The sequence below is a fragment of the Heterodontus francisci genome, chromosome 15 (assembly GCF_036365525.1).
Source record: "Heterodontus francisci isolate sHetFra1 chromosome 15, sHetFra1.hap1, whole genome shotgun sequence".
Classification (NCBI taxonomy): domain Eukaryota; kingdom Metazoa; phylum Chordata; class Chondrichthyes; order Heterodontiformes; family Heterodontidae; genus Heterodontus; species Heterodontus francisci.
Window position 1 is genome coordinate 6570177 of NC_090385.1, and position 19410 is coordinate 6589586.

A 19410-nucleotide genomic window follows, 5' to 3' on the forward strand; every position below is an offset into this window, starting at 1 on the left:
ATAAATGACTTGGATGATGAAGTGGAAGGCTGGGTTAGCAAGTTTGCCAATGACACAAAGGTTGCTGGAGTTGTGGATAGTGTGGAAGGCTGTTGTAGGTTGCAACGGGACATTGACAGGATGCAGAGCTGGGCTGAGAAGTGGCAGATGGAGTTCAACCTGGAAAAGTGTGGTGATTCATTTTGGAAGGTCGAATTTGAATGCGGAATGCAGGCTTAAAGACAGGATTCTTGGCAGTGTGGAGGAACAGAGGGATCTTGGGGTCCATGTCCATAGATCGCTCAAAGTTGCCACCCAAGTTGATAGGGTTGTTAAGAAGGCGTATGGTGTGTTGGCTTTCATTAACAGGGGGATTGAATTTAAGAGCCGCGAGGTTATTCTGCAGCTCTATAAGGCACTGGTTCGACCACACTTGGAATATTGTGTTCAGTTCTGGTAGCCTCATTATAGGAAGGATGTGGAAGCTTTAGAGAGGGTGCAGAGGAGATTTACCAGGATGCTGCCTGGACTGGAGGGCATGTCCTACGAAGAAAGATTGAGGGAGCTGGGGCTTTTCTCATTGGAGCGAAGAAGGATGAGAGGTGACTTGATAGAGGGGTACAAGATGATGAGAGGCATAGATAGAGTGGATATTCCAGAGACTTTTTCCAAGGGTGGAAAGGGCTATCACCAGGGGGCATCATTTTAAGGTGATTGGAGGAAGGTTTCGGGGAGATGTCAGAGGTAGGTTCTTTACACAGAGAGTGGTGGGTGCGTGGAATGCGCTGCCAGCGGTAGTAGTAGAAGCAGATACATTAGGGGCATTTAAGTGACTCTTGGATAGGTACATGGATGATAGTAGAATGAAGGGTAGGTAGTTAGTTTGATCTTAGAGTAGGCCTAAATTTGGCCTAACCATCAGCCTCAAGAAAACGAACATCATGGGGCAGGATGTCAGAAATGCTCCATCCATCAATATTGGCGACCACGCTCTGGAAGTGGTTCAAGAGTTCACCTACCTAGGCTCAACTATCACCAGTAACCTGTCTCTAGATGCAGAAATCAACAAGCGCATGGGTAAGGCTTCCACTGCTATGTTCAGACTGGCCAAGAGAGTGTGGGAAAATGGCGCACTGACACGGAACACAAAAGTCCGAGTGTATCAGGCCTGTGTCCTCAGTACCTTGCTCTACGGCAGCGAGGCCTGGACAACGTATGCCAGCCAAGAGCGACGTCTCAATTCATTCCATCTTCGCTGCCTTCGGAGAATACTTGGCATCAGGTGGCAGGACTATATCTCCAACACAGAAGTCCTTGAAGCGGCCAACATCCCCAGCTTATACACACTACTGAGTCAGCGGCGCTTGAGATGGCTTGGCCATGTGAGCCGCATGGAAGATGGCAGGATCCCCAAAGACACATTGTACAGCGAGCTCGCCACTGGTATCAGACCCACCGGCCGTCCATGTCTCCGTTATAAAGACGTCTGCAAACGCGACATGAAATCGTGTGACATTGATCACAAGTCGTGGGAGTCAGTTGCCAGCATTCGCCAGAGCTGGCGGGCAGCCATAAAGACAGGGCTAAATTGTGGCGAGTCGAAGAGACTTAGTAGTTGGCAGGAAAAAAGACAGAGGCGCAAGGGGAGAGCCAACTGTGCAACAGCCCCAACAAACAAATTTCTCTGCAGCACCTGTGGAAGAGCCTGTCACTCCAGAATTGGCCTTTATAGCCACTCCAGGCGCTGCTTCACAAACCACTGACCACCTCCAGGCGCGTATCCATTGTCTCTCGAGATAAGGAGACCCAAAGAAGAAGAGTAGGTTAAAGGTTCGACACAACATCGTGGGCCAAAGGGCCTGTACTGTGCTGTTCTATGTTCTAACATAAAAAGTCAAATATATGTAATTTGTCAACCACAATGACATTCTGCAATGATTTAATAAGTTGTTTTGTTCGACAACTGTAGTCCAAGTATATTCTAAACACAAATAGTGAATTCCAGGGAAGATTTCATGTAACTGATCTGTGCTGACCTGCTCTGTACAGTGCAACTGTAAATTAATAGGGAAGGAACAGTTAAATGTCCAAATTAATTTTGAAGCTTTAACATAAGTGTAGTCCTTTTTTTAAAAAAGGAATCGGCCATCTAAATAACTAATACATATATAGTTGTAAACTTCAAACTATTGGCTAACCACTCATATTAGGAGCACAAACTCTGGAATAAATATAGCTCCAAATGGTACAAACTGATTCCAGGTACAATCAAATTGTGCTGAGTCTACTACTAGGCTGAATAAAGAAATGTCCAGACAAACCACTGCTCCTGTCCATTATAACTACTAAATAAATTTAACTTTTAATGCCTTTCATTTTGGAAAACTTTTTTTATATAGCATATCTTACTGTTCACACTGGAAGTCACTGTACAGGATAGCTTCATTTAATGGAGAATCACAAACTTACAAAGTAGCTCTAATGGTAATATCAAGGATGCCAGTCTGCCCGAGTAATGCAAATGAAAAATAGCTGCAATCAAAAGTTCAAAACCAAAATACAGCATGGCAACTGCAGGTAATTTCAGTACTAACCACTGAGTATCAATTTTCTGCATTACTATTAATAAGATGCTTCAAAAACATCTTTAATGCATTTACAAATTATTTAATATAAGCCAAATAACAAGGTTTACAGTCCAAAAAGTATTGCAACAGGTTTCTTCACACATTATTGATGAATCAATATTTCACTTTATTATAGTACTAGACTGCAGCAGTGCCAACTTATTTGATAATTTCCCATTATCAAACAATAAGATGCTGTACTGCACTCTTACTTGATTAATTTTCCCATTATCAATTAGCAGATACTGTACAACTAATTTAGATAATCCCAGAATCATTTCCAGAATAAACTAAAATCTTGTGAGAAAGATTCTACTAGCACTGTCTTATTTTTTTACAATGTTTGTCACACTTTGGCCTAGTTAGTTGGACACAGTGTAATTTGTTATTTAAACAATGCCTATAATTAAAAGATGGATTAGAGATTAGAACATGTTCTAACTTGATCTGTCAAACAGTATAGTCGGCAGATGTTTGTCTGCTACACTGACTATGTTCCAATCTTTCCTGTATCTTTTTCCTTCCTATTTTTCGACGTACGACTTCAAAGTTATTAAATTTAGCACGGTCTTCAGATTAAATTAGCTGTTGACTAGCACAGCAATCTTATTTAAGCCAGAAAAGTCTTTCAATGGAGCAGAGAAGTCATTTGAATACTTTGAAAATCATTTTTCCCAGTGCAGAAAATGTAACACACTTGATTAGACTGCACCTTGAAAATAAAGATTATTCTTCCACTTTAGCCAACTACAAGTTATTGTGGAGATCGTGGATGTCTGTACATTAACATATAAAAACTGACATCAGCATCAACAGAATCATCCCACAATGTCTACTGTGTATTACAAAGCTCTAAATTATTTACAGAGATCTAATTAATGAATTGATTAGTACTTTGAAGTTAGCCCAAGTTACTCTATTAAATTACATATTTTCAGTTAAAATTCCAAAATTCGTTCATTGTTTAACCTCAGTGTGATCTTCAGTGATGGACATAGTTATTGGTTTTAATATCATGGTACATCTGAATGAAGATATTTGACAACTGATTACAAAAAGATTTTCTAGACTGTAAGACAGTGAAATGTGGAATTTGCCACAGAATCTCAAGAAAATAGGAACAGCATCCAGTTAGGTTTCCAGCTCATCACTACTGAGTGATCTTTACCAGAAAGTTGTGCACTAGGTAGATGTCAGCTGAGGAATGGGCTCAGGTTATGATATGATCACAGCTGAATCAACAACACTCTGGCTCACATGGAAAATGACTAGTTGATCAAATAATGCAGGGTCACTGGCACACATGCAACCATACTGCAGCACAAATCAGTGACCAAGCAAAAATTAAAATCCTTGAAATGTGCACTGGGAGCATTCACCAATCTTTAATCCATGCACTGACAATTGTTCCAAGGAGGAAAGATAAGCAGCCACATCCATCAAGTGCCCTTACACAGTAGCACATGATTCAGAACACTTGGCACAGGACTGTCAGACTAAACCTTCCTTAGCTGATATAGACTGCACACGAAACATTTCCAAAATTCAACCTGCAGCCTCCAACTTTAATACACAAGAAAATTGAGCATTCTTTTAATTGACAGTATCTGGTCCCCTTTCTTCAAAGAAAACTGGCGGCTATTCCATCACTGGTGCTAAATTATCCAATATATGGATTTTTAAAACTGTTCTATCAAATCGGCCAAAGAACCAAAAACATATTAATTTCGGGGAAGATATGTAAATAATTGGTGGCTGGCGTGACTAATCTTAATTAATTAATAGGCTTGACTGTCACTGGCAAAAACACACCTTCTGCGTATAGTTTACTGAACCAGTCACTGTCCTAATTATAGATATAAATTGACTAAAGAATATTGCAGCCCATTTTAAATAGTGCATTGTTAAAAATGTTTTTAAAAACTGAGAAAGCAAGGTGAAGGGCCCCAGCCCAAAGTACAGACCACCAAGGTTGCAAAGAGAAAATGTGGTAAAAATGTGGTAAACTTATGCAGAGACTCAAAACACAGCGGCAACGGTACAAGAAAGAAACTTGTACGGATATCGCAGCTGAACATCAGACGTAGCAACCGATTTCTCACCGGGGATTGCTGCATTTGGAAATCAAGAGAAGGGTGTATGTATTTTTATATATTTCTTAATTTACCAAAACAAAGTCAGTCTGGTGCATGAGTGCAGTCGGAACTTTCGTAGAAAGAGGGATGATTTCATGAAGAACGCGTGCTTGATATGCTAATTTTGTTATTGTTGCTGGGACAGTGCGAGAAAATGGGGCAACTTTGTAAATGGGATCAAGGCGCACAAGAGCGGCTTGCAGGAGCCGCTGCAAACAGCGCGAGCGATGTGGGGCTGCTGCACGCGGCGGAACTCCCGGGCTAACATTCGGAGCTCCCGGGTATCGCTTGAGGCATAGTTCGGGCTCCGTCCGACCGGAGCAGCCGTGCCATCGCACTCCCCCGCCTCAGGAGGTGATGGTAAGGGAGTTAGTTTTGAGCCAATGGAGGGGAAGGGCAGTCACTCACCCATGGGTTGATTCGACCGCGGAACATGTCGCGCCGCCTCCCTCCTCGCCTCCGCGTTTTCGCTCTCTCTTTCCCCTCAGCCGCTTAATTCCGGCTGCGCCGCGTCCTCTCGGCGCCCAAACCAACGCATTTCCACGGCCGTTGGTCGGTTCCCCTCCCTCCCCCCCTCCCCCGGGACAACCGGCTTTACTCAGTCAGTCGAAGAAGCTCCGATTCCCTTTTTAATAATTCCTCTCCCTCCCAACACCCCGCCCTCGGCACCGCCTTTACTTCATGTGGCGCCTCCTCCTACTGCTGCTCTAGCGGCGGGGAGAGAGCAAAACAGCTCGGCCGCCACAACTTCTTTCCCTCGCCTTCACCCTAACCCTCACCCGCCCCACTTCTTCTTCTGCGACGCCCACTTGGCCTCAGTGGCCCCAGACGGACGTTTCCCACGCATCGCCGTTACCCTGCTCCGCCTCACTACGCATGCTCGCCTAGCCCCGCGCGCTGCACCCTGGGAGATGTAGTTTCTTCCTCCTCCAGTTGGCGCGCGCAGCCCGAGGGACTACAACTCCCAGGGGCCAGCGCGGCGTCTTTAAAGAACCCCAGTCCCACGTTTTGGAGACAGCTTTGGTTCCACTTGATTGGGTGCAACTGTTCTGATGAAAGGTCACTGACCTGAAACTTCTCTCTCCACAGATGCTGCCAAGACCTGCTGAGTATTTCCCCACTTTGTTTTTTTTTGCCACACGTTTTTGTTCTCTCATGCAGGTCGGCATTTGCAGTTGACTGCAAGCCCAGAGGGTCATTTCCGACCCTGAAAAGTGCCCAGTCTACCGCAGATTACCCTGGAAGGGTAATGTATCCCAAAAAGTTTGAGCTACAGGTGAAGCTAGCTGTTTCATGCTGCTAATATGCAGCAGCAACACGTGTCGTGTTCGCCACTCACAGGATGCTGCCATCAAGCCAAAAAGACATCCTGCCTATCGCACAAATGAATAATCTGATATATGAATGTCAATTCCAGTGTGATGCTAGGCCATACGTCTCAAAGACTGGCGGATCGTATCAAACAACATGTCCCTTCTGCTGTTTGCAACCGGCAAGGTACAGGCCATACCCAACCAGCCCATGCTTGCAAAACTCAAAACACAGTGTCCAACATTAGATGTGATTCCGTGATTGGACAACATTTATTAAATGATCCTCAGTGTGCGAAGGATTACGCTGACAACCAATTTAAGATTGTCAATTGGGCTTGCAGTGTGGTGCATTTGCATATACTGAAAGCTACATATATTAATACACAGGGCCCTGTTCTTTGCAGAAAGAAAGAATATGTATAAACATTGCGACTGTTTCAGCTAAACAAAATAAGTGACAGCCATTCGCTGGTTCTTTCCTCGGCAATGCTTTGACTAATCAGTGCCAAGCTGCCTGGTTTAAATTTCAAACAAAGCTTGGCAGTTAACTGTCAGTCACCATAAACTGGTGCATTCTCCATGGCAACGCCTCTACCATTCAGAGTCCACTCGCCAACCTATCAGCACTCTCTTCTCCTACAGTATAAATTTGTTATTTCCCATACACTGGTATTCTTGCGAGTTGTCCTGATGACTGCAAGATGAAAAGCTTCGTTAAAATGTCTCTATTTTCAGCAATACTCAAGTTATTTTATGTTGTCTGATGCAACATAAATGAGATGCGTGGAGTCCAGTTTGTTGAAGATCTCAAACAGGTTTATTACAGCTAAACTATTATATACAGTACAGAGCTAACTATTTACAGAACCTTGCTCTGGGTGTTACAGTTTCAGAGTGTAAAAATGAGGAACTAGTATTAATAAAGAGGTAATACTTGAAAAATTAATTGGATTTAAAGTTGATAAATCTCCTGGACTAGATGAGCTACATCCCAGAGTATTGAAGGAGGTAGCTATAGAAATAGTGGATGCATTGGTGGTTGGTTATTTCAAAATTCTACAGATTCTAGAAGGGTTCCTGCTGACTGGAAAGTAATAAATGTAACCTCTCTATTTAAGAAGGGAGCAAGAGAGAAAACAGAGAACTACAGACCTGTTTGTTTGACATCAGTAGTAGGAAAAATGTTGGAATCTATTTTAAAGGATGAAATAACTGGACACTTGGAAAATAATGATATGATTGGACAGAGTCAACATGGATTTTTGAAAGGGAAATCATGTTTGACAAACCGGTTGGAGTTTTTTGAGGATGTTACTTGTAGCATAGATAAAAGAGAACCAGTGGATGTGGTGTATTTGGATTTTCAGAAAGCTTTTGATAAGGTCCCACACAGGTTAGTAAACAAAATTAGAGCACATGGGATTGGGGGTAATATACTGGTATGGATTGAGAATTGGTGAACAGACAGAAAGCATAGATTTGGAATAAATGACTCATTCTCAGGATGGCAAACCAGTTCTAGTGGGGTACTGCAAGGATCAGTGCTGAGGCCACTGTTGTTCACAATCTAAATGATTTGGATGTGGGGACCAAGTGTAATATTTCCAAATTTGCAGATGTCACAAAACTAGGAGGAATGTAAGTTGTGAGGAGGATGCAAGGAGGCTTCAAGGAGATTTGGACAAGCTAACTGAATGGGCAAGAACATGGCTGATGGAATATAATGTGAACAAGTGTGAAGTGATCCACTTTGGTGGAAAAAATAGAAAGGCAGAATATTTCTTAAATGGTGAGAGGCTAGGAAGTGTTGATGTCCAAAGAGACCTGGGTAGCCTTGTTCATGAGTCACTAAAAGCTAGTATGCAAGTGCAGCAAGCAATTAAGAAGACAAATGGTATGTTGGCCTTCATCGCAAGGGGATTTGAGTACAGCAGTAAAGATATATTGCTGCAATTGTATAAAGCCTTGGTGAGACCACAGCTGAAGTACTGTATACAGTTTTGGTCTTCTTATCTAAGGAAGGATATACTTGCCAAGGAGGGAGTGCAGTGAAGGTTCACCAGACTGATCCCTGGGATGGCGGGATTGCCTTATGAGGAGAGATTGCAGAAATTGGGCCTGTATTCTCTAGAGTTTCAAAGAATGAGAGGTAATCTCATTGAAATTTACCAAATTCTTACAGGGCGTGACAGGGTAGATGTGGATAGAATGTTTCCTCTGGCTGGTGAGTTTAGAACAAGGGGACACAGGCTGAGAATAAGGGGCAGGCCATTTAAGACTGAGATGAGGAAGAATTTCTTTACTCAGAGGTTGGTGACTTTGTGGAATTCTCTACCCCAGAGGGCTGTGGAAAATCAATCGTTGAGCATGTTCATGACTGAAATTGATAGATTTCTGGATGCTAATGACATTAAGGGATATGGGAATAGTGAGGAAAAATGGCGTAGAGGTAGATGATCGGCCATGATCTGTTTGAATGGCGGAGCAGGCTCGACGGGCTGATTGGCCTACTCCTGCCCTATTTCCTATGATCCTATGTTCCCTAATGTGTGGAACCAACTTATAGGCACGCACCAGGAATTACCTGGGGCTGTTCTTTCAGTTGGCCACTGTAACTTCAACAGATGAACGGAAACCCTAGATACACACATAAATGCGGGTTGACTGATCTGCTGAAACTATGGTGCCACTTGGACAAGCCCAAGGAAAATCCAGCTTGTGTGTGCCTAGGCCTCCATCAATGCAACTGTAACCCACTACAAACAAGCATACTTGCAAGAACTGCCCAGAAATAATTCTGTTTCCATTACTTGTTCTGAGTAAATGTCTTTTGCCTTGGAGTCAAAACACATCTTCTGCTTTATTTTGTTACTGCACAGCCAAAATCAATGTTTATATTCCCAGCATGCATGGCTCATTTCTTTATTTGCTGGAATACAGCTTGGTTATATGTAAATCACAGGCAAATTATGTCAAGAGTCAGCTTGTGTTTCCTTCAATATTTGCATGACCTGTCAACTGGAGAACAAACTTTTGCTTATGATCTGGAAAGTCTGTTTTGGCCTTGGGCCTTTCTCCACATTTTCTTGATGAACAAAACAAGGCCCAAAAAAATGAGTCCTTAATCATGTATGCAATAAAAATATTGAAGACCATATTCAACATTTGTATTACTTCCTGTCTGCCCCTTTGTTGTTCTGTTTGCTTGTCTTGTTTTATTAACTCAATCATATTGCTTCTCTTGCATTTCTTCTTGCTTTTTTAAAATACCTTGCATTGTTTCTCAACCCTCCTTCCTTTCTTTTTTTATTTTTTCCCTTCTGATTTCATATAATTTCTGTACTCTCCTTTGACCAGAAGTTCCTGACCCTGAAGCAGTGTGTGTTGCCACAAAGTGCTCCTTGAGATTGAAGAGGCAATTTTCTGAGTAGATGCCAGAGGAGGAGAACCTTGCCTGCCACCAGTCCATATGGGAGAATCGCAGATCCATCGCCCACAATTTTCCATCGTTGATTTCAACAGGCAGAAAGTCACAGGCAGCAAGCCAAAGCTTTTCAGATATGCGTTGGCAGTGATTGAGATTCCTTGCTCAAAGGGTACTCCCTAAATTGCTCCATAGCATTTTCTCAGACATTCTTTGTAACAGTTTGAGAAACTGGAAGAGGAAAAGGCCATTTGACTCATTTGCTCTGAAGTATCATTCACAATTCCCAACAAAGGCCATTTAAACTGAGTAAAGAAAGCCAAAACAACAAACTTGCTACAGATATTCTTACCACACACTGGCTGACATCCTAAGAGCAGCCTTTATTTATCTGACACATTTAATGTAAAGAACACTTTAGGAAGGACATGAAGACTTTGGAGAAGGTGCAGAAAAGATTTACCAGAATGATTCCAGGGATGATAGACTTCAGTTACATGGATAGACTGGAGAAGCTGGGATTCTTCTCAGAAAAAAGGAAGGTGAGAGGAGGTTTGTTATAGGTGTTCAAAATCTGGAGGGGTCTAGACAGAGTATATAGAGGCAAACTATTCCCATTGGCAGAAGGGTCAAGAACCAGTGGACACCAATTTAATGTGATTGGCAAAAGAACCAAAGGCGACATGAGGAAAAACTTTTTAATGCAGTGAACGGTAATGATCTGGAATGTACTTCCTGAGATTGTGGTGGAGGCAGATTCAATTGTGGTTTTCAAAAGGGAATTGGATTAACACCCGAAGAGAAAAGTTTATAGGGCTATGGGGAGAGAGGGCCAGTGAGTGGGATGAGCTAAATTGCTCTTGTAGAGAGCCGGCACAGACCCAATGGTCTGAATGGCCCCCTTCTGTGCTGTAAAAATTCTATGATTCTATGAAAGATTCCAGATACTTCACTATTAGGCATAAGGTAATGCACTCTAATCCAGAAGGAAGCAATTATGTTTGGTCAAAGAGATTGGCTTTGAGATATTGAAGCTGGAAAAAGAGATGGAGAGACTGCAAGAATCAAAAGGATGTCCAAGAAAGTAAGAGCAAGGCTACTGAAGGCTCTGCTCCCATTTGTAGTTATAAAGAGATGGATGATGTGGAGAATGTTACAGAGGTAGCAGAGCATTCACGTGGAGAGTATAACATTGAAGGAGATTGTACAGCAAGACCGTGGGGGGGGAACTGTGGTTTATAAGCTAGGATGTTGGAGGATGGGAGCCATAGCAAGTCAGTGAGAATGGATGTAAGACCTGATAGGTGCAGTGGAGTTTTGGACATATTGGAGTTTATAGAAAGTAGAGGATGAGAGATCAGGAAGGTGGCATTTCACAAAGTACTGCTATATGGTTAATGTCCTTTATGCGTGCTTGCTCTATACTGTATTACATGTTTCCTCTTGCTGGCTGATTTCTTTAACAATCTTTTTCTTGGCAAAAATGTAAAAAGAATAGATTTGGGAAAATCACTTCAATACATATATTCAATACAAGGAATTCTTGTGTAGGATAATTAAACAGGCAACAACAACATTAATGACTGTCATTTATATAGCAGCTTTAACATGGTAAAATATTCCAACACATGTCACAGGAATGATTATCAAACAACATTTGACAGTCAGGATAAGTAGATATAAAAATCCCAGGGCAGGTATTCTAGTACTGTGAGGAGGGATATGAGCAATTAAGTAGCCAAAGTATATCAGTCGTCACCATCGCTAATTATATACATGTTCTCTCAAAGCATTTGACTAAAATTCAAAGCAAGTTATTTCAACCTTGCAATGAATGGTGATGTGGCCACATTTGCATGTAGAGTGTTGGCCATCATAAGGGTAAGACTATCCAGAGCCCTGGAGGAATGGCAGGTAAACGTTGTTGAGGAATAGATCAGCCATGATCTAACTGAATGAGGAACAGACTTGTGAGGCTCAATGGCCTATGTTCCTGTTTCCTACATGAGTGGAGCATTGACTCCTTTTTTTGCTTCAAGTTAGAAAATTACAATAAAAAGGTTTCTGAACTCACCAATGGTATCCTGGTCAACCTGCCCCAGGCAGAAAGTGGAAGATGGTGGCTCATGCTTCAGACTGTGGCAGGAGTTCCATTGATTCAATACTTGATATCTGATGAAAAATCTGCATTAAATTTCTGCAACAATACAATTATCCAAGATTTTGTAAGGGCACAGGAAATTAACAAATGGGGCTCAATCTGTTTAAAAATGATAAACATTTTGTAGATTGCGTACTGATTTACTTTCTTAGTACTCAATACTTTCCTCCCATTGAAAACTGTGGGTGATCTCAATAATACAAACAGGAAAATTAGTCTGTCCCAAGTAAAATCCTGTTTCCTGTAGGATGTTACTTCCAGACAACATGATGCAGTACTTGATAAGATTCAGAACATATAGTTGAGAATTCAGTGGCCGTTCTCTGGTCCATGAAGAAGTCCGACACAGGAATAGTGACAATGTTGTCACCCTGCATTTCATCATTTAATTATTGCTCTCATCTCTCTGTGTCATACAACACAATATTGTACTGCAGTATCCAGTAGATGCTAAAAGCCACAGGAAAATATTGAAAAATAAGTGTAAAACTAGAAAATTTTGAAGATAAATGCTTTAAAAGCTTAACACAGAATTATCTTTCAGTGTTACTATGATTAAAATAATTAGAAAATAGCTGATTTTATTCAGATTGGCATCATCGTACCTTGCCGACAGAATGAAGCACAAGCACATCAGTTTGTGTATCAGGTCTGCCACCATGTGGCACAAAAATAGATTTCTTTCAGAAAATAACATTTTGGGACACAGTATACAAGTAATTTGAGACATGATGGGCTGGACTTTGTGGAGGAGGCGGGGCTGCTGACACCGGACCAAAATGGCAGGCAGAACACCGCGTCTGCATTTTCGCACTTGCCCCAGCCCCGCCTCCAACCCCACCCCTGGAACTTCAGGAGGCGGGATCCTCAACTCTTTAAAGATGGGGTCCCGCCTCCATGAGCTGCCGGCCAATCAGAGGACCAGCAGCTCAGCAGTATCAACAGCGCCACTGGCAGCAGCGGCCACTGCCGGTACTGCAGAGGCCTCGGACCCAGGCCCAGCAGTGGAACCCCGGACAAGAGGTCGGTGAGGCAGGGTCACCAGGGCCGGTCCCCAGCGAGGGGGTGGCTGGTGGGTGGTCTTGCGGTCCAAGGGGAGGGGGTTCCTGGGGGTGAATTTGTCCCCCCACCCCACCCCCGGCCCTCAGGGAGGGTGCCTCACTTTACAAGGTGTTTTCCCCACGTGGCGGAAGCCCCCATGCAGCTGGTAATATTCCAGTGGCGGGAGGAAGAGGCACCTAATTGGCCGTTAATAGGCCACTTAAGGGCCTCTATTGGCCTCTGGGCAGCAAGGCCACCGTCGGCCTATCCCAGCCCCGGGAAGATCATTGGGCAACAGGGAGGTGACGGACCCTCCGCCCCGCTGCCCCCCCTGCCTGCAATCCCGGCTTGGGGATCCTGTAAAATCCAGCCCGATATGAGGGGCGTGTAGCTTAGGAGGAACAGGTAACTTTGAACCAATGACTCCCAAAGCTTTCCACGACTGGGGGTTTTCGCCACTTCTGGGTCTGTTGTAGATACATTGATAGTGATTTCTTGCTATGATTAGTCAACACCTGTTACATCATGTGACTTAACAGGACAGTATAAGTTGAACTAAATGGCCTTGGTGATTTTTCATCTAGCAATTCCTACTGTCATCAACACTTTTGTTTTTTTTTAAACTGAAAGGTCTGTGTGCCTTTAAGACTGAAGAGGAAAAAAAGACCTTCTGAGCATTGAATGTTGACATTTGGTGTTTGTTTTAGTTTTAGTTTTTAGTTTTAGAGATACAGCACTGAAACAGGCCCTTCGGCCCACCGAGTCTGTGCCGACCATCAACCACCCATTTATACTAATCCTACACTAATCCCATATTCCTACCACATCCCCACCTGTCCCTATATTTCCCTACCACCTACCTATACTAGGGGCAATTTATAATGGCCAATTAACCTATCAACCTGAAGAGTACAGGGCAATTAGGATACAAGCTACAGCAATATTTTACGATTGTCTTATGACTCCTGTGGAAAAAAAGTTAGTTTTCAGTTCTGCACTGAAGTAGAACAGAGACAGAACAACTAGCAGTAGCTGGACCTGTGAGTTGCTGATAGACCAGAGAAAAAGGCCTATTGTCTCTTAAAATAAGTTCTGCATTTAAAGGGAAAAAGTGCTACATTTAAGGTGAGATTTTGACCTGCCTGAAGAGAGAGCAAGAGACCCAGAGAAAAGGGAATTGCTACCCTCTGTGGAGAAACACTGCTTTGCTGAAAGGAAGCCTGTTTTTTGGGTTTGGCAAGTTACTGTTGCCTTCATTGAAGGATTCCTGCCTGAAGAGTGAGTTCTGGAATTGCTATGCTTTGTGGAGAGGCTCCTTTGCTAAGAGTAAGTCCTGTTGACGTTTGTGTTTTTGGAAGTTCCTGAACTCTCAACAAAGTTTCTACTGTTAGACTGCTACTTTAAAATTTTTAAAACCCTGCCATTGGAAATCCAAAAAAACAATTCATACCTGATTATATCAACCTGCATGCCACCAAAGCCGCTGTTGCAGGGCCCATAAAATTCCACCTACTGTCTTTCAGGTGTGATGTAAACTGACACCCTGTCTGCCCTCTCAGGCGGATAGAACAAAGAACAGTACAGCACAGGAACAGGCCATTCGGCCCTCCAAGCCTGCGCCGATCTTGATGCTTGCCTAAACTAAAACCTTCTGCACTTCCGGGGACTGTATCCCTCTATTCCCATCCTATTTATGTATTTGTCAAGATGCCTCTTAAACGTCGCTATCGTACCTGCTTCTACCACCTCCCCCGGCAGCAAGTTCCAGGCACTCACCACCATCTGTGTAAAGAACTTGCCTCGCACATCACCTCTCAACTTTGCCCCTCTCACCTCAAACCTATATAAAAGATCCCATGATGCTATTCAGAGAAAAGCAAGGGAGTTCTCCCCAGTATTCTGGCCAATATTTATCCCTCAACCAACATCACTAAAATAGATTATCTGGTCATTTATTCATTGCTGTTTGTGGAACCTTGCTGTACACACATTGGTTGCTGTGTTTCCTACATTACAACAGCGACTACATGTCGACAGTACTTCATTGGCTGTAAGGCACTTTGGGACGTCCTGAGGTCATGAAAGGTGCTATATAAATGCAAGTTCTTCCTTTGTTTTAAATCAAACTTGAGTAACTTCCTATATTAAACACAATTCTGCTCAATTACAAAGATCATCCAGAGCTGCTAGATGTTAACATTCAAAACCAGCAGAGGGCAGCAACAAATTTCAGGAGCTATTATTTCTATTTTACTCGACAATAGAGATGGTTTCATAATCCTGTATTCCCAGAAAGGAGCAGTGCTTGCAGGGAGTGGGCGTTGGTGAGTCAGCGCTGCAATGTTGCAGTACTATCTCTGCCCCCAACTCCCTGAAACTGCGGCTTCCCTCTTGGAAATAGGGAATTGCACAATCACCCTTAATATCCTCAACTTTACTATTGAGAGCTGTACAAGAACACAAGAAATAGGAGCAGCAGTAGACCATATGGCCCATCGAGCCTGCTCCGGCATTCAAACCGATCATGGCTGATGTTAGAATGTTTAAGAAGAATACTGGGGTCCAATGAAAAGCAAGACCTACAATCAAGGACTCTACAGCAAGCTCGAAGAACAGTAACCAAAACCATCTTCAGATATTGCCTTAAACTTTTCCACTTTATTTCTTCTGCTCTTTTCTGTCTCTATCTGCATGTGTGTATCGCATGCTAGCGTAGGCGCGTCACGTATCCGTAGGCATTAACTGAATTAGAGTTTAAGTTTAATAAAGTTCAACCTTTTTTCTTTAAACCTAAGAAAACCTGTTTGGCTAGTTTCTTTGCCTTATAATTGGAAGTTAGTAAACAAGGATTCACTAAGGGGGAGCTAAAAAAACAGTGTGTTTAAAATTAAACCCTGTTACGGTAAGACCAGGTGAAGGCTGAAAGGGAACCCTAGACACCTTGCTCACCTGATTATAACAAAGGATAAATATTGGCCAGAACACTGGAGTGAACCCCTCAGTTAAGCTTCAACATAGCGCCATGGGTCCTTCACTTAACATCTCATTTGAAAGACACCACCTCTGACAGTGCAATAGAGTGTCCACCTCGATTTTGTGTTTGTGCCTCTGTCGTGGGACTTAGACCTGTAATCTTTTGACTCAGGCAAGAGTGCCATTGCTGAAGAAGCTACTCAATTACTTGAAGGGGCAACTAACAATGTCTGTCCTAGAGGCTGAAAAGACATCCTGAAAGTCTGAAGAACAGTCATCACGTTTTGGGTGCTCTCCTTAAACTGCTGGTAGCGAAGGTTTGATCGATTTCTTTCTAGCTGCTCTAGCACAATTGTAACAGTGATCAATTTGTAATAATGATGCTTGGAAAGGATTGTAATAGAACTGAAAACAGCAGGGGTCGGGGAGAGATCTAACATGTCCTAAATGAAACAGATACAAATTTGTCAATTTCGCTTTTTAAAAATTCTTTAATGGGATGTTTGTGTTGCTGGCAGGGCAGCATTTGTTACCCATCCCTAAACTGCCCTTAAACAGAGTGGCTTGCTAGACCATTTCAGAGCGCAATTAAGATCAATCACATTACTGTGGATCTGGAGTCATATGCCAACCAGACCAGGTAAGTACAGCAGATTTTCTTCCCTAAAGCATATGAGTGAATCAGATGGATTTTTATGACAATCAGTGATAGTTTCATGGCACCATTACTGTGTGTAGCTTTCAATTCCAGATTTTTATTAATTAATTGAACCAGCTGCCATGGTGGGATTCAAACCCATGTACCCAGGGCATTAGCCTGGGCTTCAGGCTTACTATCCTAGTGACTACCACTACACCACCATTTTCCTCGATCTGACAGAAGCTGTTTTGAACAACAGATCACACCATTGCTATCAGATACCCTGGCACCTGGAAGGAAAAGCTCAGCACAGCAGATTGATCTGTCAGCTAGATTGACTCAGGTACTGAAACAAAAACAGTAAATGATGGAAATACTCAGCAGGTCAGACAGCATCTATGGAGAGAGAAACAGAGTTAACGTTTCAGGTCTAAAACCTTTCATCATGAGTTCTTGTCAGCAAATGGCAATTGATGCTAGATCAATTGTAAATTTTAAAACTGACATTGATAGATTTTGTTAACCAAAGACATGAAGGGATATGGGGGGAGGGGTAAATTCAATTCAATTCAAAACTCAATTCCAATGTATTGGCCATACTGAAATTCATTTCGGATGTATTGCTCATTCTTTAATACACTACATATGAAGAATAACAAAAAAAATTACCCTATCACAAAAAGTCTAACTTGATTAAAATATATGTTAAAAACTCCAGTACATTAAAATAATCAGTCAATGAGTCCCATCATAAGTGCTTTCCTCATCCATTCATCAAGCTCCTATTAAAAGTTCTTATAGAAAAAGGCACAAATGAGTTTAAGAACTGATTTGCCCAACATCTAAGGGATTGTTGCCTTTTCCCTGAACGCATCCAACAGTAATACTGGGACAAGGGGTGATTCTCACTGTTGTGAAGGAAACCACACCTGCCAAATGGAAACATATTAATTTTGCCATATGGAACATTATTTGAACTTTTACTGGACATTGAACATAACTTGTTTAAAAAGACCACAGAGTCTGAAAACCTGGCTGCACATTTGCATTCTGAGAGACAGTTGCAAAGAGAGACAATGCAAGTGCTCCCTGATTCAATTAGCGAGATGGGTTTTGTCAATAGTGATGATCAAAAGACATTGAGAGCCATTGTCTATGTGAGAGCCAGCACTCCATGCCCCACCGAGTGTGTATAGTAAGCTTTGAAGAATCAACAACCCTCACAGACGATGCTGTTTCAAACAAAGAGCTGGTCACATGACTAACCTGCTGGTCAACCTGGGAATTGATTGAATTCCCTCGCAGAAGGGTTTGGGGCAGACTGCAATTGAACTTCAAGAAGAAAGCACCGTTCTCTCCCCCTCTCTCTCACACAAAGTTCCAAGGACCCACGGAAGCAGCTTAAGCCTCAAGACAGCAGACCCCTGCAGCCTTCTGGTACCAGCGAAACAAGTTTGAAAGTGTGCACTGGGCCCCAGTGAGAACTGCAAGTCTTAACTCTAATCAAGGTCTTTACATCCAAACTAAAAACAGTAACTGAATTCCATCTACTACTCCAAACCGTCCCCCTTTAATTCTTTCTCCTCTTCTGTATCTATTTGTGTGTGAGTGTTTATCTCGTATGCATGCTAGCTTGGTTGCGTCGCATATTTTTAGTAATTTTAATTGAGTTAGAGTGTTAAGGTTAATAAACTTACCTCTTTCTTGTTTAAACTGAAGAAAGCCTGTCTGATTGGTTCATTTAAATTATAATTAGAGAGAAGTGAGCATGAACTCACTGAGGTAAAGCTAGAAACACTGTGTTTTAAAAGTTAAACTCAGTTACGGTCAAACCAGGAAAGGGGCCAGAGAGGAGCCTGAGACTCCTTCCTCACCTGGTCGTAACACTGTTCATAACACTCTTTACTTTCGTCAAAATTCTTCGAGAGCAGATTTCGTCAAGAAAGATCTGTTCGCCAAATACCCTCCCTGCCTCGTTCAACAATATCTGTACCCTTAAAGAATCTCCATTCCTAAGACAACAGTACCAGGGGAGACATCCAAAAAGGATTGCACTCTCAACTACAGCCATATAGAAGAGCTTCGTGATTGTAGGATTTTAACTTCCTGAGGTAGTATAATCGTGTATGTCACTTGGCCACCACATCTCTACACTGTTCTCCCCAGTTCAACTTATCATCTACTTTGATACCTCAGTACTTGTAGCTGATGACTATTTCAATATCCACAGCATGAATCTTCACGAGAACAAGATCATTAACTGGCTTTTTCCTAAAGTTTATAACTAGCTCTTTCATCTTTTTTTCACTCAATTTAAGAGAATTGTCATTGCAACATTTTACAAACCTTTTCACCGAGTTCCTATAATTTACTTCATTATTCTGATGAGACACACAAGTACCGTATCATCAGCATACTTCAGAATAGTTATGTCGCTGTGTTCTGATCGACAATTATTCATTTAGAGGATGAAAAGCAAAGGCGAAAGTACACAGCCCTGATGAGGTCCAGTATTCATTAACATGGGCTCCAAGTAAATCCCAGAGACTAACACCTGTTGGGTCCCATTGTGAAAAAAAATGTTGAGCCAAAGTAGGAGAGTAGGATGAACATCAAGGTTTTTCAGTTTCTCAATATGCTTGAATGGTTGCATGGTCTTGACTTCAACAATGGTGGCACGAGCATAGTTGTATAATCTGTCCGTGTGCTGTTGGATCAAATGGACCAAGGTCAGAACAGCATCATCCACTGACTTATGAGGTTGATAAGCAGACTGCAACAGATTGATATGTGGAACAAGAGGATCTAAAAGATGCATTGACATAATGTGCTCAAAACACTTCATGACTATCGATGCAAGAGCAACTGGTTGGCAATCATTCAGCTCAACAGGTCGTGATTTCTTAGCAACCGGAATGACAATAGCTGATTTCCAACAGGAAGGAACAGCATGCATGTCAGACAATTTCTGAAAGACCAGAGATAAAGAAAAAACACCATGATCCCAGATCAGGTATAATCTTGTTGAATGGCGGAACAGGCTTGAGGGTCAAAATGGCCTTCCTATGATCCAATATTCAATTAAATCTCTTCTGCACCCTCTCCAATTCCTTGCCT

General features: G+C 42.4%; 1 protein-coding gene across 4 annotated transcripts in view; it reads right to left on the reverse strand.

Moving 5' to 3' along the window:
* Window positions 1-5529, reverse strand: part of LOC137377477 (phospholipid-transporting ATPase IG-like) — a 195097-nt gene extending 189568 nt beyond the window's left edge. For 3 of the 4 annotated variants that reach the window (XM_068047102.1, XM_068047105.1, XM_068047106.1), the window contains exon 1: window positions 5150-5529. In XM_068047102.1, coding sequence (XP_067903203.1) covers window positions 5150-5176 — 27 coding nt within the window. In that variant the 5' untranslated portion in view covers window positions 5177-5529. The remainder of the gene's footprint in view (window positions 1-5149) is intronic. The other variant, XM_068047101.1, reaches the window with a different exon arrangement.
* Window positions 5530-19410: the final 13881 nt, after the last annotated feature.